This window comes from Idiotropiscis lumnitzeri, chromosome 12 (assembly GCF_059441095.1).
Source record: "Idiotropiscis lumnitzeri isolate Australia: NSW breed Sydney's pygmy pipehorse chromosome 12, RoL_Ilum_1.0, whole genome shotgun sequence".
In the NCBI taxonomy this organism is placed as follows: domain Eukaryota; kingdom Metazoa; phylum Chordata; class Actinopteri; order Syngnathiformes; family Syngnathidae; genus Idiotropiscis; species Idiotropiscis lumnitzeri.
The window spans coordinates 15,885,803-15,911,154 of NC_142402.1; the positions used below are offsets into that span (position 1 = coordinate 15,885,803).

General features: G+C 43.1%; 3 protein-coding genes across 4 annotated transcripts; 1 reads left to right on the plus strand and 2 right to left on the minus strand.

Moving 5' to 3' along the window:
• Positions 1-714: 714 nt before the first annotated feature.
• Positions 715-6,651, minus strand: ssx2ipa (synovial sarcoma, X breakpoint 2 interacting protein a). 2 transcript variants are annotated; one of them, XM_088311939.1, is made up of 14 exons: positions 6,439-6,651; positions 5,183-5,321; positions 4,906-5,063; positions 4,382-4,588; positions 4,165-4,275; positions 3,967-4,102; positions 3,738-3,813; positions 3,479-3,659; positions 3,066-3,213; positions 2,607-2,734; positions 2,360-2,533; positions 2,144-2,261; positions 1,327-1,486; positions 715-1,190 (listed from the first exon to the last, which is right to left on the minus strand). In XM_088311939.1, exons 2-14 carry the CDS (start codon positions 5,232-5,234, stop codon positions 1,040-1,042), a joined length of 1,800 nt encoding a protein of 599 aa, XP_088168065.1. In that variant the 5' UTR covers positions 5,235-5,321; positions 6,439-6,651; the 3' UTR covers positions 715-1,039. The 2 variants fall into 2 exon arrangements, with proteins under 2 accessions (XP_088168065.1, XP_088168066.1); XM_088311940.1 differs by having other exon boundaries at positions 5,183-5,366.
• A 1,294-nt stretch (positions 6,652-7,945) lies between these two features.
• LOC148326160 (chemokine XC receptor 1) lies at positions 7,946-9,736 on the minus strand. Its single transcript, XM_088311942.1, has 2 exons — positions 9,704-9,736; positions 7,946-9,045 (listed from the first exon to the last, which is right to left on the minus strand). The coding sequence occupies exon 2, from the start codon at positions 9,038-9,040 to the stop codon at positions 7,946-7,948; it is 1,095 nt and encodes a 364-aa protein (XP_088168068.1). The 5' UTR covers positions 9,041-9,045; positions 9,704-9,736.
• A 523-nt stretch (positions 9,737-10,259) lies between these two features.
• On the plus strand, positions 10,260-24,211 carry fyco1b (FYVE and coiled-coil domain autophagy adaptor 1b). The gene is made up of 18 exons (XM_088311933.1): positions 10,260-10,371; positions 10,814-10,889; positions 11,380-11,486; positions 12,074-12,199; positions 12,921-13,027; positions 13,347-13,490; positions 13,894-13,972; positions 14,049-16,448; positions 16,535-16,627; positions 16,962-17,080; positions 17,295-17,462; positions 18,127-18,267; positions 18,701-18,909; positions 18,991-19,126; positions 19,374-19,481; positions 20,254-20,464; positions 21,310-21,419; positions 21,530-24,211. Exons 2-18 carry the CDS (start codon positions 10,826-10,828, stop codon positions 21,585-21,587), a joined length of 4,380 nt encoding a protein of 1,459 aa, XP_088168059.1. The 5' UTR covers positions 10,260-10,371; positions 10,814-10,825; the 3' UTR covers positions 21,588-24,211.
• The last annotated feature ends 1,141 nt before the right edge of the window (positions 24,212-25,352 follow it).

A 25,352-nucleotide genomic window follows, 5' to 3' on the forward strand; every position in this document is an offset into this window, starting at 1 on the left:
TTCCCGTTTGGGCTGGGGGCTGCATTACGCATTGTGGACACTGGGGTGCTAGAAACAAGCAAAATAATGTTAAAAACTAAAGCAAATTCTAAGATTTGTCTCAAATCGATTCTGTATGTTTGAAGAGAATTGCTAAAAATTTGCAGGAATGAAGACAATGTAGTACTGAATTCTTGAAATTCACCATTTCAGTCGTCCGTATTTTGTGGACAGATGAAACCCAATGTTAAGTTAGAAGTCACACTTAAAAAAAAAAATAAACATTCAGTTTTCGTGTGTGCGGGATGAAAAAAATAAAAGATATCCATCTTGAGGATTAGCTAACAAGAGATCAACTTTTAATATGGTTTACCATTTCACGCTCTACTTCTGCTAGCAGCACCGTCTGGCTCTTGGTGCTGTCGGTTACGCACATTCAGCAAAAAAGAATGAGATATTTGGTAGTTTTGATGCAAACGGTCTTCTTTCTTCATCGACTACACTGCTCTTCATTTTCCTCAATACCTTTAACAACTTTGTTTTCCTGAACCAACTCTGCACACAGGCAGTGAAAAGATGCAATAGTCCATTTAATGAGAAGGGAGGGTTCAATTGTAACCAGGGATGTGCTGGGACCAAAATTCCGTGCAGCCATCCTGCGCTATAAAAATTGCCAATAGGCCATCAACTAACAAAATCCCATCTTCCCCAATTAAAAAAAAAAATAGCTGTCTCTTTTAAACAAAATTAGTTTATTTACTCGTAAAACAACAGATAAACAATTAAATGTACACTAATTAAATTAACTGATTGTTCGTCATATTAACTTTGTAAACATTTAAGTGAAACAGACCTTCAATTTCAAAAGAAAAAAAATGTCATGCCAGTACTTGGTAATATTCTTTGACTTGTCCCATTCAGCGCTGATTTTTTTCTTTAAAGTGCTTGCTTGTTCATTTGGCCACTGATTTGTGAGCATGTTCAAAAAAAAAAAATAAAACAATAAAGAGTTCATCAGCCACACTGGAAGGAAGGAGGCAACGTGGACTGAGTGGGTCTTTTAAGTGAGGCTGTTCTCATCATCCCAGAGAGACAAGATACTCTGGTCTCCGCTATAGACTCCGTTTTTGGCCATGACTCGCGAGTCTCTGTCATCATCAGTAGTGCTGCTGGCCTCCTGTCGGCGTCCTCGATTTGAACACCCAGAGGAACTGAAACAGTGTCGCAAGGATTATTAGTGCACATTGAAATTGTTTTGCATTCCTGCGGGTATTTTTTTAGATTTTTCTTCTCTTGGCATGAAACATAATTGGAGTGTAGTCCTGCTGTTGATAAATGACAGTGTACCTGGAGCCTGGAATGAGGCGGAGTGTCCGGTAAAGTTTGGCAGTGGATGGCACTGTGGTGCTTTGAGCAAGAGTAGGCTTAGGAGTGGAGAACATTGTGTAGTTTGGGGATTTGGAGAGCTGGGTTTTCGCGGAAGACACCCTCGTCTCTGGCTCACTTCCTAAAAGTAGCGCAGTAAATCATTTGGAATCAACACCAACGATTATGCATGTTCTTAAAAAAAATATATTAAAAACTATCCACTCATCCATCTTCTGTATCGCTTCTCCTCACTAGGGTCACGGGGGGTGCTGGAGCCTATCCCAGCTATCTTTGGGCAGTAGGCGGGGGACACCCTGAACTGGTTGCTAGCCAATTGCAGGGCACACAGAGACGAACAACCATCCACACTCACACTCATACCTAGGGGCAATTTACAGTGTTCAATCGGCCTGCCATGCATGTTTTTGGAATGTGGGAGGAAACCGGAGTACCCGGAGGAAACCCACGTAAGCACGGGGAGAACATGCAAACTCCACACAAGATGGCCCTAGCTGGGATCGAACCCACGCCCGATGCTGTCTCGCACCGTGAGGCCATCGTGCTAAACAGTCGACCACCGTGCCGCCCCCATTAAAAACGAAATGAATAAATAAAAATGCAATAAAAAACTATTTAGAATCAATAATGATAGATAGAAAATGCATTTTTTTCCTGTTTTGGCTGTGATGCGACCACTCAAGATTTCTGAGTAAAAGAGGCTATTGATAGCCATCACCTGCATTTGCCTTAAAAAAAACAAAAAAAAACAAAAGGGGACGCGGGGTTGGACACTTACTGGTCGACAAGGCACTATATCCATCAGTCGAGGAGCATCTACTACGGTTGGCGAAGGGCGTCATGTTCAAGAACTGACTTTTCAGCCATGAGGCACGGTCCTCCTCAAAATCCTTTTTCTGCAGGAGCAATGCAACGGCAATTATAAGCTTGACCGTATGTCTGAAATAAGACTTTCAAAAAAAATAAAAGATTAAAAGCAAAGCATTTGACATACATCTCGGCCGAGGCGGATGGCGGCCTCGGTAAAGTACTTTCGCTCCCTCTCAAAGTTCCTTTTCTGCTCCTCGAAGAGCCTCCACTCTTCCTTGAGCCGTTCCTTCTCCTCCAGGGTGTAGCAGCCACTGAGGAGCTCGGCCGTCTCATCGTCGAATGATGTGTTCAGTTGTTGCTGCAACACATTTTTATTATAATTGACAATGTTTGCGTTTTTCCTTCTTACAGTCTTTTTGAACAAAACAGACCTGGAGGAGTTGCTGCTGCGTGTGAATGAAGTCCTTGCACTGCTGCACTTCGCGCCTCATCCTCTCCATCTCGTCCTCGTGGGTTTCTCTCGGGATCACCCCCTTATTGGACTCCGCTTGATTTTGAACTTGGCGGGGGTAAAAACATCAAACGATGATTTATATTACAATGTACTTGCCAAAGTCTTTTATTTATTTTTAAATGTGTGATGTGACCACATATGGTAACCACAACTTGAATTTAGCGAGACATACGGATTAAGCTGTCAGCTATTTACAATGAGCAATCCAGTTAATAAAATAGCAATAGCACAAATCATTTGATTACTAATTCCAGCAATTATAAAACAACTTTATAAAAATGCTTTTTGTGGAAGGCTGAGTCATTTCACTGCTCAATGATTAACTTATTTTTATACTTGGAGGAAAGGAAAGAACATTATCCAAAGTTTTGCAAACCTTGGTGGTCCAACTTCTCCATGTGGCTCCTCACTTTCCTCCATTGCTGGCGAATGCTGTTGGTGAGCTGCTCCCTCGCTGGGTCACAAGAACGGTCCAGTAGTTCCCTGCTGGAGTTGCCCGTCTTCTCCTCCCCATCCGAATCAAACTGCACAAAAAAAAAAAAAAGCAGTGTTTTTACCTGATAAGATAACAACATGACTTCTTCCATTTCTTTAGAGATTATTTTGCCACTGGTTTGTCGATGGCATTGTGCCCCTCACAGGTCAGTTTTAGTACTACAACCGACAAGCTTGATTTTTTTTTTCTGCTTCCCCCCCCACCCCTCATCATCTCAGATGTCTGTCTAACATAAAAATCAGCGGAGATCTTATACTATACCATTTCAGTAAAGTGTTTTGAGCCACATTTACCGTCTCCCGGTTTTCATCGACGCCTGCTCCTCTGCACGGCGCTTGCCGTGGACTCAGCATGTGTACCATTTCCTTTTTCATCTGCTGAAGGACTTTCTTCAGCTCCGCATTCTCCAGCATCAGCGACTGCTGGCTGGCCTCGTAGTCCCGCAACATGGACTTGTACATCTGCCCTTCGTGGCTGAAAATGCACATCCCAATGATATGACAGATTCTTCAGATTCAGTCAAAAATGTGAGACGATAGTTCCTCCCCATACCTGGCTGTGACTTTGGCGGTCTTCCAGTGGCTCCTTTTGCCGTCTGCTCGTCCTAGGCAATTTAGCACGTCAATAGCTAATTGGGACAAAAAAAAAAAAAAAGAAAATTCCAGTTAAGAGCAGAATGCATCCAAGAGGCAGCTTTTGATCTCCCCATGGTGTCAAAAAATTATGTCCTGTTATGATAGACATGTACTTAAACACAACATACGAAGAGTAATGTAGTCACCCAGTTTTTTATCTCTTCTGTCCACAAGTAGCTGACTGAGACGTTCCTTGAGCTTCACCAACTCTCTCTCTTTCCTCTTGGCGTCATGGCTGTATTGCGACGCGCGGCTGGCAACTATACTTTGGAGTTTCTGAACCTGTAGTTACAACATTTATCAGTATTACAATGTGACCTATAAAAATGCAGCGGGTCATCGACCTCATCTTTCTCCGATTTCAGGCATCTTTGCAGAGTCTTGATTTTGAGTTGGAGCTGCCTTTCGGTCTCATGTAAACCCGATTTCTCCCGGATGGACAGTTCAAGCTGATCCTGGAGAAACACATGACAATTATCCCTTGACTGATTCCTGGAATTGTGGTGTAATATGCTTTAAATAGAAACAGAGAACCAGAGGGGTCTATACTGTCACACTTGCCCTAAGTCTTGAATTGCTCATCTGCATGTGATCCAAAGTGCTGGAGTTTTTGAGTTGCTCTCTCTCAAGCTCCTCTAAAGTGGCCATAGTGCGCCTGTGGATCTGCAGCATCTCGAAAACAGCATTCAAAGCCGGCACCGCGTTCAGGCTGGTGCATCCTGCGGAGCTTACCTCCATGCATGAGGAGAGAGCCAGGGCGGAGAGCTCCTGTGAGTGGAGGCATATCAGTCATATTGAAACATAAACTCACCAGCCACATTATTAGGCATTTAAAGAGGACTAATACGCGTCTTTACATAGACAATGTGTATTATCAACATTGTTTTGCAGCTGTGTACAACTGAACCGTATCATACTCTTGCTCTCACTAGTCTAAATGTATTCTTATTAATATTGCATTCATGGAATAAGACTTGAGTAAATGAATCTATCCATTTTCATTAGTAACAGCTCCCAGTTTGAAGCAGTGCCGTTTTAAAGAACACCACTGCAAACTACAACTACAATAGCTCTCGTAGTCGTACCTGATTGATGTAGGAGACACATTGTGGGATGTTGTCATCTGTGCAAAAGACAGTAAGCATATTGTAGGAGTTCCTGGACAAAGGCTGCAGTGACACAAAGTTGTTCTGCCTTGACGGGGACATCGTCACATGTGATATGCTGGAGATCTCATAGGTTCCTAATGAAAGAAATCCCAAGACAGCATTAAATTTGGAGTATGAAATAGGCTGCTGCTCTAAATTGAGAGCATAAATCTGGGTCACCCAAAAAAAAAAGGGTTCAGAAGAAGAAAATTACCCATAGAGGTGTCTCCTGGCATGGTTGCCCACCACTCTCCCATATCACCCATGCATGAGGACACAAGGATGCCAGGTCACAAATTATCAGACAGTGGATTAGCAGTCAGCCGGTGGATCACAAGCTCCAGCTGGACGCTCTGCAAAGTAGCATGAGGCTGTGAGATGGAGCGGCAATGGATAATCTGCACAGAAATATTGCCCACGCCAGCTTAAACGGCAGATGTGCACCAGACAGGGTGGGATTGGGGTTTTAAAGGAACAACTGAAATGAAATTAAAAAAAAAAAAACAGACATAAGGCAGCGGATAAACAGAAAACATTAGAGGGGTTGGGCAGTAAGGAAAACCATCCATCAGTTTTCAATAACCCGTATCCTCATTTGGGTCACTGATCAGATGGAAATTTGTTGACTTTGGTTGAGGGGGTAGGATAAACCCTAGACTGGTCGCCATCAATCACAGGGCACAAGTACATGAGCATTCACACTTATGAATCTAATATACATGCTTTCATATGCACTAATCTACAATGCCACCAGAGTAAGAAAATATTCAATGTTTTCTGTATTTTTTCCCATACTTTCCCTTGAGCAGTGCAGTAATATTAGGATGCCTTAAAACACGTTATACCAGATGTTTATTCCCTCAGTTTTACTCCTAAACCTGTACTCACATGCAGTCCAACGCGACGCATTAAGGAACAATGGGAAAAAGCATAACTACCCATCACGCGGTTGCCGTCGAAGACCTTTTATAAATTAAACAACTGTTTCCGCGTCTTTTTTTAATTGACGAATTTATATTTGACAACACTAGAGTAATGTTTCAAGGGCGAAGTAAAAAAACTATACTCAGTTTAGTTATCTCCAGCAAACAGCCGGGGAACACCCAAACGCAACGCACGAGAGCCTCACCTGGGGAAAACGCTGACGTCGGCCAAGCTTCGACTTTCACAATGAATTTGCAAATTTACCTGACACCAAACAACACTGAAGACATAAAATGTGCAAGTCATCTGAATTATTTAAGTTATCCGACGCAAAGCGAAGGACTTGTGGAATCCTGGCATATTTTCACAACATCATGTGCTCGGTGTGACAAGCCCAAGGTTATGGCGAACTCCTGAATAGTGAGTAAACGCAAGTCAATGTAAAACTAACCCACCTGAAAACAAATACGGAATAAAAACACCATAACAAAATTATAGTTTTCTTATACATTTTTAGCAAAACTAGAGCACACAAAACGCACTTACCGCTCCGGCGGCGTAAAATGGGTCAACAATTGGAACAACGCGCTAACTCAACTTATACTAAACAACAACGGTCAAAGCCGCATTTGTTCGTTAAACTGTCAAGACAAAAAAATGTTACTCTTAAAGGAGGAGCGAACTGAGCAAAGATAAACCGAACACATTCAATGTTTTTCAAGTCTCGAGACAGATAGCCCCGAGCCAAACACCAATTTTATTGGAGGAGCTGTTGCCAGGCGACCAGTGCGCGAGTCGCTTATTGGTTAGGATGATTATTTAAATATGAATAAGTATCAGGTGTAGTGCAATGACGTCAGCCAGAAAGAAGTGACACTATGCGTTATGAAAACTTTGTTAGAGCTCGTTGCATTGTCATTAATAAAAAGTGCTCTACAAAAATTTTTTTTAATTGATTGATTGAGTTCCTGGTTGATAATAAGGTAATAAATAATAAGATAATAAACATAATAAGGCACATACATGTATACATAAATATATACATACATACATACGGTTTAAAAAAAAAGGGGGGGAAAAGCTAATACAAACATGAACGTCATCGCTCCTCAGTATGCATATGCAAACCTGTCAGCTGCGTCTAGTGTTACATACAGCCATGATAATGTCATTTTCAGACATCCCAGCTCTGCACATACATTTTTACTTCAGATTTCAAAGAATAGCTGGGGAGGTGGGAGTTACTCTGACTAACAAACTTATGGCCAGCACTCCAGTTTATAGGAGTTCTCAGCAGCAGCCTCCTTACAGAGGTGCCTCATAAAGTTATCCGTGGTTCTTAGGTTCTAAAAATATATATTCAGGTAACAAATATAATAAGAATGTTAAAATATTAATGTGCTTAATTTAAGGGAACCTCACAAGTTTTAGACAATCCTCAAAATTACATTGTAATGGTTGGAAGGAAAATATTTTGCCAGGGTGTTTCAGTGATTCTATTTTACTTTTGATTTTATTCATTACATATAACACTTTGTAGCAGCTTCTCCTGACTGTGTGGAAGGACTCAACTCATGGATAATATGTAACCTGGCTGTCTGCAGAAACGTGTGAAATATTCTATAGCAGAGTAAACATGGTACGGAGGCTTGTTGTTTCAGGGCCAAATAATATTAATAGAACAGCGCCCTCTGTTGGTCATTTATACGAACTTACACTAGGGAGCAGCCGTCTTACGTTGCCAATTAAATGCATTATTTTCACTCCATAGAAAGCAAACCACATGCTGAGTCGAACTTGTTTATTATATCGACCAGTCATGTTTTCATGAAATACCATCCACAGCCTTGCTCAACACATTTATATCACAAGCAGGAGCAATCCTAAGTAAAAATCAGTAATTAGAAAGACATTTTTGTGCATTTGTATAAAAAATGATGATTTTTAGCGCCAGTCCACTCGTAATAGCGAAGATTCACTATATTGTGTTTTCATAGGTCTTGCGATAGCCTGATATTTGTTAGGGGTGCAGTGTGTTGAAAATATTGCTGAGCTACACACAGAGGCCATCCCCACTAGACAGTGATGTGATCACCTCTCGGCCACGTCGCCCGTCTGCGCCGTCGTCGTGACGCCAGCACCCGATCATCCTCTTCAAATGGCGTTTGAACTTGGATCCCACTAACACATAGAAGACAGGATTGAGGCAGCAGTGCGAGAAGGCCAAGAGCCTGCTGACATGAAAGGCGAAGTCAAGAATGTTGTGGCCGGCGCAGCGCTTGGCCAGGGTCTCAGAGTCCACAGGTGCGTGGGACCAGAAGCGTAAAGATTTAAGAAAGACTGTGACATTATACGGAGCCCAGCCCACGAAAAAGAGCAGCATGAGAGTGAAAATCAGCTTCAAGGTTTTGTTCTTGCGTCTCCTCGCCGAAGGCCGAAGTAGCCTGCATAGGATCTGAGAGTAGCAGAAGAGGAACACGCCTGAGATGAGGACAAATAGGACATTCTGCTGGTAGATTCCCCACAAGCTGCTGGTGGAATCGGCATATTCGCAGTGACTCTCGCCACTCTGCTCCACGACCGCAGTGAGGACTAAAGCCGGGACGGCTACCAGGATGCTGGTGGCCCAGATGAGCATGGACGCCATTAGGCTGTAAACGCCTGCCGCCGATACAAGCCCGGACAAGGGGTTAAGCACGGCGGCGTGGCGCTGGGCCGTCATGGCAATGAGGAGCAGGCCGCTGCTGTAGAATCCCACGTTGAACACGAAGCTCACCACCTTACACGCAGTCTCCCCCAAAGCCCACCCCCAGGCGTAGTAGTAGGCCCAAAATGGCAGCGCTGTCGCAAAAAGGAGGTCTGACACGGCCAGGTTGAAGATGAGGGCATTGGTGAGGCTTTTGACATTTTCGTACTTGAGTACAATGGCCACGACTAGGATGTTGCCCAGCAGACTGAGCACAGACACCACGGAGAAGAAGAGAGGACTGGAGATTTTGCTGAAGTGCGACAGGCTGCTTGCGTTACATATTTCATCTTGGTAGTCCTCATCATAACTATCCAAATCATCATAGGAATAATCATATGACCAGTTATAGGTCGGCACTGGTGTTGCTGTGATAGTGGTGACTTCCTCGGCTGCAGCCATTTTAACTGTGGGGAGAAGATGACATCAAGTCAGGACCAAAAGTATTTGGACAGTGTCTGCATACCATTACGATTAAAATATGCACTCGCAGTCGCTAATGCACCTTCAGATGAAAATCGAATGAAACAAACAGCCTGAAGTCGATAAAGGTAGGCCTCATCACTCCGAAACCGTGATACACTTAAAAAAAAAAAAAAAAAAAAAAAAAAAGCAAAGCCTAAACTGTCTCATGTTCAGTTATTGGGTTTGTCTGAATGATAACTGAAACCAAATGGAAAAAAGGAAGTCTGTGTGTGCGTGCGTGAGCGTGCGGGTGAGTGTGTGTATGTGTTAAAATGTTGACTTTCAGCTTTAGCTTTCAACTTTTCACCAAAACACTGCAGTTACCCTTACGGAATTGTATTCAAAGGGCCTCCTTTTTGGGGCATTCAAAAGTATTCTGACATTTGACAAAACTGTGTTTGTAAACAACTATTAGTCAATAGCATCATTCTCAATGAGTCAATGAAGAGCAAAACGTCCTTTTTAAATAGTGTTCATGTTTAACAACAACAAAAAACACTAACATCCGGCAATTAACACCAATACCATATTTAAAAGGTTTAAAAAGTTTTACAAAATTATCCCTCATTAAATGACAAGATAATGTAGAAAATACTCTACCTGCACAAATATTACTGCACACACCACAGTCTTGGTTACGTTTCCCTAATAATGACCCGCAAAGCTGTGAACATCAATTTCATATCATCCACACCCACTGAGAACCTCCACCTCCAGTTTTTTTTTAAAAGAAAAGGTCTGTATAAACTTTTGTCATCAAATAAATGCTATGCTTCAATAATAAACACCATCAAAACTGTGATTTTCTTGCGTGTGCCAATTACAAATAAAACTGTAAAAAAAAGAACAATAGTAAACAGACATTTAAAAAAAAATGTGATTCATTTTTTTTTAATTTTAAAGATTTTATAAAAAAGTATACACATCAAATGAATATATTGGAATTTGTGAAGTCCCAGTTCAAATATTACAACAGTACGCATTTATGTTTGAATATATTTTGGTCACATTTTCTCCCCTTTTAAAGAAAAAAAAGTAATAACCCATACCTGTTTATTTTCGTTTGATTTATTTTTTAATTTCATAAACATTCATTTTGGTCGCTTTTCCCCCCTACCCATGCCTCTCAACCAAACTTGAAGTAGTGTGAGACCCGCGGTCACCCCGATTGGTCAGAAATACCTGTCAATCATGCATTCATACCCGCCCCAACCAGAGCACGATTCCGTCAGATAACTGTGCAGTGGTTACTCCGGACTTCACGACAAGTAAGTTTGATTTTGTTACGGTTTACGAGCTGCGGTATTTTTTCTTTGTTTTTTTAATCATCACTGTGACTGCCAGTTTGACGATATGAACATTTTCGGGACCCGGAAGTGGGGAGGCAATAGCAGGTGTCTGTGCTATAAATAGCATTGAGACGTCTCTTCTGACGCGTCGATGTCACGTTTAAAGAGGCTCATAAATGACATAAAAACATTGACCTAACAGTTTGGCTACTGTTTAAAAAAAGTGCCGTTTCCGTGGCCTGCGTTGTCTCTCGTGTTGCAAAATCAGTTGGAGGACTGTGCTGAAAAGAACGTTACTTATCCCACAGTAGCTGCTCTGTTTGACACACTGTATTGTCTTTCAGGTTACAAAAAGAAAGAGCATTATGTTGTTTTGTGTTGTTTGGAGTAACAACGTCTCTTTTTGAAATGTCTCTTGCAGAATTGGTCCACAATGTCCTCTTCAGGCTCCTCAGTTGGCCAAAATCAGCTGCATAGGATCATCAGAGATCTCCATGGTGATAAAGATACACAACACCATATTTACCAGTTTGCGATGATGGTATATTTATTATTGTGGTTGCAGTCTGCAGTGTGCAATAGATTCGAAGGTTTGGATTTCGAATCCCCGCTCGAGCCAAAGAACCCCGCAGGACCAAAAGTGTCCAAATTAAATCTGTCATTAAGCTTTTTATGTTGGTGGCCATGTCAAGGGGACGGAAATCACAAAGCATCGATCATAGTTTGATTTTATTTGTACAATATATAAAATAAAGCCTCATGTATAATACCAATTCAAAATATGCATGTGTGGTACATATATGAAGTCTGCTCCAATGTTAGTTCAAGTAGAAAAATGAATCACTGGAAAATCCGGTGATATAGTGAAAAATCTGAAAATGATCAGATTTCAAAATCTGGGAGACAATTAAGCCCCAAAAAGTGAACCATGATTTGATGTTGGATGTGTGTTGTTTTAATTTTTAATTATTATTTTTTTTATAATAGATGCAGTGTTTCAGCTGAGTCAAGAGCACAAAGACTATGCTGAGCCCGTGACGGACGACAGCACCAACCTGCGCAAATTCTTCCACAAACTGGAGTACCTGCTGCAGGTGCAATGCCTGATAAAATTGATATAATCTAAGAATGGGCGTAATAATCAAATGAATGCATTTGTCAACATATTCCAAATTTACATTTTAATCAGTTCTATACAAATTGTGGAGTCTCTGCAGTCCCTACCCTGCAGAGAATACTCGATTAGATTGTTCAGTGAAGTTGTCAACTTGATGGTGGCAGGGGAACTATTTGTGTTTGCCGATTTGTCTGCGCCATTTGCCATATTCCCGGATAGGCTACATAAATGATCCGCCCCTGTGGCGAAAATGCAATCCATGCTATCACTGTCTTTATGGGGGCCCACATACATTTTGCTGTTCGCACCCAACTTTTTTAGACTTGCTCTGCCACCTTGTTGTGAGCGTTAGAAAAACAGTACTTGCTGTCGAGGGGGCGGGGCGAGCAGCGACTCATTTGCATGAGACAGGACCACGCCCGCTATACAGGTTAATTTAAGAGACGTTAGATATGTGCTGCAGAAGCATGTCCAAGACAACTGGGAACAGTTTTAAATTGTCAAAATAAATCCATGTGTTCTTGGTGCTGTTAATTGGGCATCAAATAGCTCCGTGTTTTTCAGTTTGACCTGAAGGAGAAATCAACCTTTCTCGGCCAGAGAAAAGACTACTGGGATTACTTCTGCGACTGCCTGATTAAGATCAAGGGTGCTAATGATGGCATCCGTTTTGTAAAGTCCATCCCTGAGGTAATCCTGCTTTGCAACACGCGCACACACACACACATGCACACGCACGCAGACACACCTGAGACGCGGTATGTCGTGTGAGGCAAGCATAGACACAAATACACCGAGCGTATTATCATGTAACTAATCCTTTGGTCAGTCACTCTGGACTGATTCACTCGCCTTCTTTCACCAGCGTCTACTCTTACTTCCTCCGTTTGTTCCTCGGAATTCTCAGTGGTAAGGTTCACTGTTGTAGTTGTAAACATATTTGATTGATTTTATGACTTGTTTATGTGCAATTTATGTGAAGATTGTTTTGCTCTGTAACATTAACAAACTAAGATCGCCTCACTGTCAGACAGTAGAACCCTGTCAATCATTGAAGAAAGGTTCACGATAAAAATGAACAGGTTGTAATTGAATATAATTGCGGAAAAAAACGTTTTTAGACGTTTTTAAAACTCTCGCTCTCATAAATCGCTCTATTAACTAACGCATCGGAGAGATCATCTTGTAGCCGGACGGATACGGCAGATTACAGCTCGGTGTGCCAAACACCCATTTTTTACACCCTGTCTTCGGATTCTGTTGTCCGGGAATTTACACAGGGTTCCTTTAGATTAGAGTTCATTGGATTAGTTAATTTGGATTATGGACACGTTGTCATTTTGTCATCAGTTGCCAGAATTGGGCATGTAAACAATTTGTTTTGGTTACTTGCGTATGGCTGTGTTTTCAGTTAAAAACCTCGCTGGGCAAAGGAAGGGCCTTCATTCGCTACTCGCTGGTTCACCAGCGACTTGCTGACACATTGCAGCAGTGTCTCATCAATCAGAAAGTCACAAGGTGAGTAGTCCCTATGGCTCGGGTTGATATGTTGTTCATATTTCTTTCCAGGAAGTGCGACTCCCTCTTCCCCATTTATGCCTTGGTTCTCTTTTGATTGAGCGAGCATTCTCAAAAACACAATTTTGACAATTCATATGTTCAAATGGTAAACAATATGATTTATGTCAAGTCATGTAGTTGAAGTTGAAGTCATGTCGAAGCTCATGAATGGCAACTCGCCCGTCCTAAAATTGGCAACTCGATTTTGACTCCCGTCTAGTTATGTGACGACAGTCCCCCACCTCCTCCTTTACCTGCAAAATATTATCTTCCTTAGCGACTGGTATTACGCCCGGAGTCCCTTCCTCGACCCAAGCATCACCTCAGAGATCATAAACCACCTGTACGAGCTCAACCAGATCCAATTTGACGTTGCGGCCCGTGGTTACGATCTTGACATTGATTGGCCGGCCTTTGCCAGGTAACTGTTGTGCATTTTTGAAGATTTCTTTTCATGTTTGATGATAATTGCTGAAAAAGTGAAAGAAAGGATAATTATGGAGTAGTGGAGATGTAGCGTTTTTCGCCATTTGAAATGAGAGCATTTGTTGGGCGTGGCTTAAAAAACAAAAACAAAAAACAAAACAGTGCCTAATGACAAAATTTTAGTTGCATGACCAACCACTATATAAGAATTTGAATGCCTTTGGTGGCATCAGCGGCTGTCAATTCTGAGTTACGCAATATTTTCTCATGATTACGTGCTTAATCCATTTCAACCACTACAGCGTGCACTTAGCAAGCTCGCTATTCCTATCCTATAATCATTTCAACGTGAGTCACTCATATAAAACATAATTTTCTCCCTTTTGGTCTCATGGAAGACGGACATTAGGGGCTGGCTCACTAGCACATTTGTGGAGACCCCCCAGTCGTTGCTCCAGCGTCAACAGTCTGATCCAGGTATGAAACACTACATATGATTTGTATTTTTTTTTTTTTAATACGATTTAAAGGACCTCTTTCATCAACCATCCAGTCACAGGAGGTGTCAATTCCCGACTTGAGTCTCCTTGAGGACCTTGCTCCGGCGGAACCATCCCTTCGCACTGTTGCAGAAAATCTCCGCATCGAGCTCGGTCAGTCAGAGCTCAGGCGGCAAGAGCTTCTTGGACAGGTGGAGGAATTAGGCAAAGAGTCTGCCGAGCTGAAAGATGTCGTTGAGAACCTTAAAGGACAGTTGCTAGCAGCTCAGAAGACCACCATTTTGACGGATCCTTCAGAAGTCCCCGCTAGCATGGATGTCCGTAACCACTATCAAACGTGTTGGGAAGAAAAAAACTGTGAACTTCAGGACAGACTCGCAGCTACTGAGAACAAAAATATGGAGCTTCTCTCCAAGCTGGACAAGACCATTAAAGAAAAGGGCAAGCAAACGACCAGTTTTTGCGAATCCGCCTGGAAGATCCAAGAACTCCTGGAGAAACTAAAGTCAACAGAGGAGAAGAGGCTGGAGGCCAAGAGGGAGGCTGAGGACCGAGCCAGGCATTGTGAACGCGTGTCTCAGGAGCTCAAACTGAGGGAGGAGGAGTTGCGGACCTGCACTGAGAAATTGGCTGACGTCAAATTCCGTGGCCAGGACGAGCGTGCCGAGACCTTCAAGCGCTTGGAGGAGCTCCAGGGTGCGGTCGGTCGCATTCAGGGTGCGTTGACGCTGAAAGAGAAGGAAAGTGGGAATTTACGAGCGCAGCTTCAGGGCTTGCAGGCCTCGCTAGAGTGTAGAGAACGGCAGGCTGAGGAACTGAGACGGAGGCTGCAGGAGGAGCGTGACGAGATAGAGCGCAGATGTACCGATACGGATAGCCAGAATGAAACCTTGGAGGTTCAACTGCTGGAATTGCGAAAAACCTTAAAAAGCAGAGAGAAAGAGCTTTCTGCCAGCTCCGAGAGAATCGAGCATTTGGAGGAACATCTGGAGGAGTTGACCGTGGAGAAAGAAAGCCTGATTTCTAGACTCGATACCTCTGAAGAAACCGGAAATCTTGATAGCTACAAATCTCAGTGCTGCGAACTTAAGGATATAAACACTGCGCTACTGCAAGCGGTCAAAAAGAGTGAGGACAGTATTGCCGAGATGACTCGGGGAAGGGAAGCCTTGTTAGACCAGCTCGCAGCTCTGAGGGCTTCTGAGAAGCACCTGAAGGGAAGGGTGGAAGCTGCCGATCTGTGCGTGGAAGACCGCGAGAATAAGCTTTTGGACGAAAACCGCCATTTGGAAGAGCTTGTCCAGAAGGCTCTTGTTGAGAAACAGCGAGTGGAAGCTCATCAGAAGAGTGTGGATCAGGAAAATAAAGACCTCCTCGAGGTCCAGTCCTTGTTGAAAAAACAACTCGCTGAGGCCCATGAGGAGCTGGACTTGCTTAACGCCAAAGCGTCAAATCTGGAAGAGAACCTCACGGGGTCCCAAAAAAGCCACGCGGAGCTGCTGATGAAATTTCAGCAAACGGAAGTCATGCTCAAAGACCGGACGGCTGAATGTGGGCTTCTGCAGGCTCGTGCTGAGGAGCTGGCGAGCAGGACCTCAGACCAACATGATGAGAAAGGAGCGGCGGAGAGCAATGAGAAAATGCCGAAGCTTCATGAGGAACATTTAACAACTGAGACCAAAGAGGCTCCGTTCAGGCTGGTGATTGCCGAGGCTCAACTGGAGCTCAACCTTCGGGAGGTGCAGCGCCTGAGGGAGGAGGTGGTGGAGCTCAAGGCTCAGCTCCTGGCTGGGACGGAGGAGAGAATGAAAGCTCAAGCCTTTCAGGAGGTGTCCGAGGCATCCCGAGAGGACCTGCGAGTCTTGGCGGAGCAGCTCAAGGGACAAGTGGAGGAGCTCAACCGGCGGCACGTCGACGAGATCCTCCGTTCTCGCGAGCGGGAGGAGGCGCTGATCCGCGAGCGAGACTGTGAGGCCCTGGCTCGGGCGGGCCTGGCTGCCGAGGTGACGGCCAGCAGGGAGGAGCTGCACAATCTCAAGCAACGCTACGACGCCCTGTGCCTAGAGAACAGCGACTCCGGGGAGGCCCTGTACCGGGCCAACACTGAAACCGCAGAGCTCGGAGTTCGCGTGTGCATGCTGACGGCCGAGAACGAAGAGGCTCGCCTGCGATGGGAGACCCTCTCCAAGAGGCAGCAAGCGCTGGAGGAGGAGGCCGCCCAGGAGGCGACCAGACTGGATGCTTGCACAGAGCAGCTCCGCCGGGAGAATCGGCAGCTGCTCGGCAAGCTCCGTCACCAGGATGACCTTTGGGCCGTGACGCAGAAGCTGCAAGAGGAGCTGAACAAGGTTCAGGAGGAGGCGGAGGTGCTGCAGGAGCGGAGCCGCCAGGAGATCGAAGCTCTCCGCTTGAAGCTCAGCAACCAGGCTATCAGCCACAGCAGCCAACTGCAGGTCAGACTTGCAACTCAGCTTCGAGGCTATTTGCAACTCTGTTAGCATAATAATAGTAATTTAATTAAATTTCTGTTGTCATTCAGAGTGTCAACGAAGAGTTAATGGATGAGAGATTACAGATGATGAGTGATCAGGAGAAAGCAGTCGAGGTGGAGAAGAAACTAAAGCGTTTGGAGGTGAGAGAATGTGGATTTCTTTAACAATAGCAGTTATTCTGGACAGTCTTGTACAAATTTCAAGTCATACGTATTCAAGAATGAAATTGGGTGTTTTCAAGATATAAATGAATAAAGTAAATATTTAACTCTGTGAGACTCTCAAAACATTAGCTTTTATTAACTGTATTGATGCAACCGCAATAAATTAAATTCCAAATAACTTTTGTGACAATATCAATCGAAACTGAGCATTATTGCTCTTGCGCAGAAAGAATTGTGGCTGCATCGCTCAGCGGGTGTTCATAGCTCTTTCTGCATGGAAGCGTCATGTACTTTATGTGACTGTTCCTAGGCTGAGGTGCAAAGATACCGGCAGCACCTCGCCGAGAAAACCATTCAGACGGCCCATTCGGAAAATTTCCTTCAGCAGAAAGAGGACGAGCTAATAAGTCTGAGGAAGAATTTGTCAAGGTGAGAAAGCATCTGTTGTGGATACAATTAATGCTACGCAACAACTTATTTTTATTGAAAGACATTTTTTGTTTGCAGTCACAGGTTGTGTTATTCTTCAAGCATTGTCTTCATTTCACAATTCAAACATACAAATGCACGGAGGCCACTTGGGAATCTCTCATGATAGATTTTTTTTCTCTTGTCACGAATTGTCCTGTGTTTTTGCGCGAAGATGCCAGGAGGACCTCGACACGACTCAACGCGCCTGTCAGGAGCTGAGGGACACTTTAAGGAGCGTCACGCTGGACAAGCAGAACTTTGACCTGAGGACGGCCGCCGAACTTGACGACCTCTATCGAACCAAGGTCAACCTGGAAGAAAGGCTGGTGGAGCTCATCAGGTACACGGACTCCTTTTTGGTTTCATGATCAGACACTTTATGTGACTGAAATCTGTATTTCTCCAACTTAAATTGTATTAATGTAATAATTGCGTAAAAGGTGACTATTTACAGTTGGTAGATAATACTTTTTTTTCCTTTTAGATACCTTTTGTGTTTGTTGTCATGGCATGTATTGTGCATATATATATCCAAGGTCAATCAATTATTAGTATTTTTTTCATAGATTATAATGTGCTGTTGTTTTTAAGTAGCCCATTCCCAGTGTCAAATTACAGCCTTTGAAAAAGCATGAACTGTCATACATTACATTACAATAAGCTTAAAAAGAATTGATATGTGGCAACGCTGCTCGTAAATAGCCATTGACATTAGCAGGCAACTTCACCGCATTATTACTTTACTATTACATTATTATTACATTATTATTACATTATTATTACATTATTATTTGGACTATTCTCTCATCTGTCTGATGACCCTCAACATTTTGTGTGACTTTCGTGGCCTGTTTTTCCAGAATATTCCGATCGAATTCTAAATCGTCTGACATCCAAGACAGTCGACGTTGAAGCTTTCAGTGGATTTTTATTAAACATCATCATAGCCTGCCCTATGGTGTCATGCCGTGTTGTATTTATGGATTTGAGGCTTATCTGTGCAGGGACAAAGACGTTCTGTGGCAGAAGACAGACGCGCTGGAGTTTGAGCAGAAGCTGCGCGATGAGGAGACGGAGCGTGACGTCAACTACTGCCTGGGCTGCCACACCCCGTTTGGCTGGTGGCTCCGCAAGCACAACTGCAGGTCGGACGGACACCGCATTAACAGCAGACTTACTGTGCATTTGTTGTTTGATTTAGCATTTTCCACAACCAACACTTTTTCCTTTTTAAATAAAAATCAGCAAATGTGCATATTTGCAGGTGTCTAACAAGTATGTGGTCAAGTAATGTTAATTCGACCAGTAACATAACAGGAAGGTTCATTTGTGCATTTGACTTTATTTCAAGAGCGCATTTCACAACAGCTGGAGTCATAAGAAAGTGCTTTAATAATAAAATGTTATTGTATAAATACAGTACATAAATATTGCCTTAGCATATGCTGCTAATTGAAATTTTATTTTGAAAGTACTTGTTAATAAGTATGTCTACCTCTAGAATAAAACCATCTGCATTATTAAAGAAAAATCATGGTCCTACAGGATAATAACTTGAGTGACTTTTTTCTCCCCTAGTTTTTGTGGCCGCCCCTTCTGTCACTATTGCCTGGCCAATGCAGCCAGCCAGCAGCCGGGCGGAACCAGAGAGCGCTGCTGCCGTGACTGCTGCAACCAGCGCGGTGTAGAGGCCGAGCGCCCCCCGCAGGAGGACGCCTTCGCCAGCACGCCGGGCTCTGCGTTCAGCCGTCTGCTGCAGCCTCTGAGAGCCGTGACGAGCGTTTTAGGTGAAGGAGGAATCTGTTTGTGGTCATACATGACACAATGTTCAAGTATGTAGAATGCTAAATATGGTGTCTATTCCCCAGGGGCGCATGAAGGCGACAAGCAGGAGGATGGGATGTTTGATATCATCACAGAGGAGGAAGTGAGCGGCGTCTCCGACGGCGACTCGTTTGCCACCGCCTGCTCGCCTGGGCATGGACAGCAGGAGGCAGCACAGATGTACGTAACTCTTCTGGCTCGGGTGTTTCTCTGCTTAATAACAACCTTAGAAGCTCACTTAGTCACAAATAGGAATTTCTGAAACAACATTTGTGCCCTTTAGATTGCAGTTTGAAGGCATTCCAATAGAAATATTTTTATATCGACAACATTTTTTGAATACATTCATCCAGAAGGAATTTGTGAGTTTTGAGCTCTCTTCCTTATTGGCTATTAATCGGTTTGTTTGTTTTTTCATCCGATGTAGAAGCAGCAGCAGTGCCAGCACAGGAGACGTCCCATCGGAAGACCCGGAGGACCAGCGTGGCGCCGTGCAGGATGCCGAGATCTGCCTGCTCAAGTCGGGAGAACTGACGTAAATTTGAAACTTTTTTTTTTTTTTTTTTTAAAGACCATAAAGTCCTGTTTACATGCTGTCACGTGGTTTGTTATGTTTTGGGTCACGTTCGTTGTCGAAAGCGGAAGTGAGAAATTAAGTGAAACGCGGAACGCTTGTGCATTGAATGCATCACCTGACACGTACAGTACAAAGAGAAGAACTCACTTTGTCGGAACCCAAAAAAACAAACAGACAACGGTCTGGTTAAGTTTAGATACTGTAAACCAAGGTTCAGCGTTTGAATATCTATGGGTAAGAGTTTTTTTTTTCTAGGGTCTCCAGCTTTTTCCCCACTTTCTAAAAACATGCTTGTTCGTACATTTTTGGGGCTTTGTACCCCTAAACCTTTTCATCATACCTTGATAACTCCCACACTCAATATGTGTTGATGTTTCTCCAAAAGTAGAACGTAACACAACTGATTGCACTGGTCCAAATTCTAGGCAACACTATTAGCTTGTAGCCAAATTAATATTTTTATTAACTGTCGTAAAAATTGAACACTCCGTTAAAAATGATAAAACGCAGTCAACCGGTCATGATTACAACACAACATGTACATTGCAGTTAGCACGTCGATGGCTTGCTGGCTAACAGAGAAGTCGACGTCTTCTCTCAGTGCTGCTTCTTGTGAAACAGATGAACATTTTTGATGATTGCCGAAACGAGGTCAAGTGAGGCGCATTGACGTCTCACGTAGTGATAATTCCGACAGTTTGACTGTGACGTTTGTGATCTCACGCTTTAGGTTGGCGTCTGGCTTCGCCGTGGACGACATCTGCAACTTTGGCGACAGCTCGCGGGAGCTCTTCATTAAGTCGAGCTGTTACAGCACCGTGCCCATCAGCGCTGGCAGGCCGGGTGCTACTGTCTGCTGGACGTTTACCTCAGAACCCAAAGGCATTTCCTTCAGCGTTGTTTTCCGGGAGAGTGCACAGACGACACTGGAGCAAGCCAAGGTGATGCGCTACACACAAACACGCACACGCAAACAATGGACCTACTATAGTGAACCTCCACGATTGGCAAGAGAAAATTTGTTAGTAATTAATGCCTATCTAAAAAGATTTGTAATTGCTTTTAAATGCCACAAGATGGCAGCATCACCATTTTTTTTTTCCGATTGGACCAGTGCTTCTCTTCTTGGCCGGGCCCCGGGGGGGGTGCGGTCCAATGCTGAGGGGGTCGCATGTGACCCTGGGGAACATGTTTTTTTTTTTTTTGCTGTACTACGATAAAGTGTAATTGCACTTCCACTCCAGCGGTTGGCGCTCTCCTTGCCCATTGTGCGCATATTAACTCTACGCTGTAGGTTGGTTTTGCAACAAGCTGGCGATTTGAATTGCAGTGAACAAACCCTTAAACGACACAACATTTTTAACAGGGTTGTAAAAATTGCGATTTGTTTTCTTTTTGCTAGGGGGGGGCGTAACAGAAAATAATTGAGAAGCACTGTATTAGATTAAGTTTGTCTAACATTGTTGCTTGGCACCAAGATGGCGCCAAGCAGCATTTTTATATTAGGCATGGTTTTGGCCTGATCACAAAAACAAAAAGGTTCTGAGTCTAGTTCAATCAGAAATTGCAATCGCAAACTTGCCTTGGCACACTCTGCAGGAGTGGGCAGTGGGGCTGAGAAGTGGGTCATTGACAGCTTCCCCAAAGCCAGCTGCTCTAAACATGGCTGTTTAGAAAGGCTGTAAGAGTACTTTACTGACATTTTATGAAGACACCCAGGAACTGTTTTAATCTGCGGAAAAGTGGCGTCATATGTCTCCTTTAAACTAATCTTCTCCTTCGTCAGGTCTTAATCCCGCTGACTCGCTGCAACTCCCATAAGGAGACAATAAGAGGGGAAATGAAAGTTCGGAAACCAGGAGAGTACATACTCATCTTTGATAACTCCTTTTCGAGGTGAGTCCTAGAACCCTGCTGGGTTGTTTTTTTTCTCAGCTTTTTTTTTTTTCTGAAGTTTATAACAAGAAGCATCAATACGTAGCCTAACATGCTCTTCTGTCATCCAGGTTCATCTCCAAGCGGGTGATGTTTCATCTGGCAGTGGATGCGGGTGGCCTCCCGTGAGAGGAAAAGCAAGTCAATCAGATGTTGAGGCATCAGTCAGTGCTTTCGAGAGTGCAAGGTAACTTGAAGCAGAGTCTACTCGAAGCACTGCAACCTAGGGGAATGGTGAGGGCACTTTAGAAGCAGCTTGGACGGCTAAGGCACTTCAGGTCATATAATCGTAGGGATACTGTGGAAAATTCATAAAAAAAAAATAAATAAATGCTGTTCTGCACACAGGAACAAAGTAGCTATTCTTTGAAATGCTACAGTTCAGTTGCTTATAAATTGTGAGATTGGCCTTTTCCTGCAAAAAGAATGAAGGCGAGCTCATGGCCAAAATAACAATCCGCGGAAAATTTTAGAATGTATGAAGCATCCAATCATACCAGTGTACAACTGTATATCGTGTGCTTAACAAAAGTTGATATAATTTGTTGTGATATTAACCAGGGTCCTTGTTAATTTTCTTTCTCAGACTTTTTAAGCAGCCACAAGTGTTATTTGTAGTTCAATGTGGAGGTTTCATGTAGAAATTACGAAATTATAGTTTTTAGTGGTCACTTTGAACAAAACTACGATACTCTCGCTTGCAATGGGAATGTTTGCGCAGCCACTGGAGCGAAATTCCCACTGTAAGTCGGAAACCCATCACATTTCAGTTAACGCAATTTGGTATTGTCTCAGAGATGGCTCTCTTATCATCTGTATTGTTCCGTGAAAAATAATATGATGAGATTTTCAGCAAATGTATTTGGTGTCAAATCAACTCATTGTTCATCACATTGATGCAAAACATACATTATTTCATTCAAATTACAAAAAAAAAAAAAAAAAAAAAGCTGTGGAATCTGTATTTTTGATGTTACACAATTGTACTTTCAGCCTTTATTGGAGGAGGAGCTCTCACCAATGGGTGGTCCAAAACATTTTCTTAAACATTTCTCTATGGTTGCCTTTTATTACTGTCAAGTCATCGAAAATGCGATGGCGCGATGCAATCATGCGGGCATCTGCAAAGTTGATGCAATAACTTATATGTGCTTAATTGTCTTATTTTAATCAAACTATGCTTTCATTTTACGGTTTTGCGAGTGTCACAGTGGCCCATTGAGCTATATTGTGACAATTTCTCCACTTGTTGTGCTACTTGTTATCTTGTAAGCAGCCAAATGCTGAAATCAACAACCGGCCTCTTGCACATTGAAATTGCATTCTGCTGAAATAATCACAACTTTTACTTAACTCATTCACTACCAGACGAGTAAAAAAAAAAAAAAAAAGAAAATGGATCTTTGACGCCTTTAGCCGTCAATGGCAGTAAATGAGTTAATATATCTGTAATTGTATTTTTTTTTAACTAATTATGTTACACGCGTGCAAGCTTTACATACCCAATTAATGTGCTGGTTGATTTTGCTCTGAGCTCTGTAAAGTGAAGAGTGACTCGCATACATATCAAAACGCCCAAGCTTGTCTGACCTTAGAAAGGCCCGTCACAGTTCATGGGCCACAAACAAGCCGCTGGCGAGCCAGATATGGCTCCGGAGCCACCTATTGAGTACACCTGGTCTCGTACCTTTCTCAGTGCAGCTTTTAATGGATGATTTGCCTCACCATGCAGCTCGAAACCGCCCCCCCCCCACTGAGTACTGAGAATGTTCCCCTGTAGGTGATATTAAAACCCACTGAACTCTCTGAACTCGGGTTCATCAGCATTTAGTTGGCAGGGCAGCACCATAAACGTCAGCTTCCAGGAAAAGGCTTTGACATAAGTCTGATCCGATCAAGGATGAATCCCTCGGTGGAGGCTGTCCTTAAGAAATGCCTCCTTATTGTTGATGACATGCGACCAAGCATATTAGAATGGCTAGATAGTGAATCGAGTCTTGCGTAATGCTCAAAGTTTAGACTACTTTAAAGTTGTTTGCTCCGACTTCCCGTCGGAGGTGATTTACTCGTGCTGTGTGATTTGGAATTTAATAATGAAATTGTTAGGGGGACAGTCGGGTGATAGGTCGCATCATGGTAGGCGCTTTGTTTGTTTGGTTGTTATACTACGAAGATCCGAGGTGGATATGTATTTTGTGCATTACCCGCAAAAAATGGTAGCGAGGTACACTGGAATGGTAGTAGGAGGATGGTATCCAGCCTCATAGATATCTACGGCATAATGTGCTCTCTGAAATGAAACAAAAAAACGGAAATTACTTTTTATACTTGTTTCTAATGCATTTTTTTTTACTGTCTAAAGTTACACAAAGCAAATTAACAACAACAATCTCAATGTTTTAATATGTTCACTAAGCTACTGTACATTTCTAACATGAATTGAATGTTTTTTTGTACACTACTCTATTCATATCTGTATATTGCCAAATATATTGGAGATATGTGAATTGTAAAATTGGAAGTAATCAATTGAAAAGAATAATGCGTTTCTTTTTGTCACATTAGCACGTCGCGCCTCGGTGACAGATGACGTCGGCACATTTTCTTTCTCTTCCTTGTTACCACTGCTTGTCGTGGTAGTTTACAGAGGTCTTCGGGACATTTTAATCATTGTTCACTTGACTGTATTGAAATGTTTACAAAGTCAATATTTATATTAGGGTGGATTAATAAAAAAACGACGTTTAAGTGTGCTCTTCTTGTGATTTAATTTCATGAATAATTCACTTGCCACAAAGTCCAAAGCAGCCGACCAACCGGCTTGCGACACATGCTCTGACTCTCTGACTCTTCCTTTGCTTGCTTTTCCATCCCCCCGTGTGTGTGTTCGCTCGGTATATCGCGTGTATTCGCGTGCGTGTGAGGTGTTGTTCTAGCGAGGTGTCCATCTGACAGAGGCCGCTGCTGCTCCTCAAGGTTAATGATCTCATTGTAAATCATGTCACAATCACCCATCCATCTCCTGGCGCGGTCTGCTCTGCTTTCCTTTCATTTCGTCTGCGCACATTCACGACCATGTGTGTGTGTGTGCGCTGCATGTTAATTCCGGCTCGCCATCTGTAGACGGACACATTTGCTGATAAAAGTCCATAAATTTTTTTATATTTGTACTGTAATCCTTACTGAAGTTCACACACACAACCAAAAAACACACACACCCCCCCACACGCACACACACACACACACACACACACACACACACACACCCGCACGCCTGCTCATCCAGTGTATGGTAAAATAGGAGCCACTTCACACAAGCAGATGAATGAATGAAGGGATGAGTGGATGAAAGAGGTAGAGTTTAGCGGATGATGGCATGATCCGTGAATGGGTGAATTGATGGACGAGTGGGCAAATCGATTAATTGATTCTGGATAGGTGAGTAAATGTCGCTCAGATGCATGAGTGACATGAATGAATGAATAAATACAAAGGCGGTTGGGTGAGTAGACAATGCATGGGAGGTGAAATGGATAGTTGAGTGTAGGAATGAATGGGTGAGTGGATGAAAGATGGCGAGATTATAAATTCATAGGTCAATGGATAGATGGAAAGATAAGTGAATGATAAAAGAGAAAAAGTGAGTAAATTAGTTGATGCATTTGTGAGAGGATGATTGAAATGTGAGTGGATACTGAATCTATTGGTGAATGAGTGATGACAAGCTCAGTGGCTGGATGAAAGAATGACAGTGGACTGGAGAATGAATCATTTTCTTACATTCGAAATCAAATGAAGACACGCCCTCGCTTCGATATGAGTGTCACTTGACCATTCCTCTGAGTGACACTTCATTATCATAAGTGAAATGATGGGGGGGGGGGAAATCAAAAT

What these genes read in the sequence shown, in the direction of transcription:
- LOC148326160 (XM_088311942.1), bottom strand. Translation starts at nt 9,040, where the DNA reads ATGGCTGCAGCCGAGGAAGTCACCACTATCACAGCAACACCAGTGCCG.
- ssx2ipa (XM_088311939.1), bottom strand. Translation starts at nt 5,234, where the DNA reads ATGGGTGATATGGGAGAGTGGTGGGCAACCATGCCAGGAGACACCTCT. An exon ending in TGAGCAATTCAAGACTTAGG is followed by an intron (nt 4,276 to 4,381) that starts GCAAGTGTGACA and finishes GTGTTTCTCCAG; the next exon opens with GATCAGCTTGAACTGTCCAT. An exon ending in TGAAATCGGAGAAAGATGAG is followed by an intron (nt 4,103 to 4,164) that starts GTCGATGACCCG and finishes TTGTAACTACAG; the next exon opens with GTTCAGAAACTCCAAAGTAT.
- fyco1b (XM_088311933.1), top strand. Translation starts at nt 10,826, where the DNA reads ATGTCCTCTTCAGGCTCCTCAGTTGGCCAAAATCAGCTGCATAGGATC. An exon ending in TTGTAAAGTCCATCCCTGAG is followed by an intron (nt 12,200 to 12,920) that starts GTAATCCTGCTT and finishes CTGTGTTTTCAG; the next exon opens with TTAAAAACCTCGCTGGGCAA. An exon ending in CTGAGGAAGAATTTGTCAAG is followed by an intron (nt 17,081 to 17,294) that starts GTGAGAAAGCAT and finishes TTTTGCGCGAAG; the next exon opens with ATGCCAGGAGGACCTCGACA.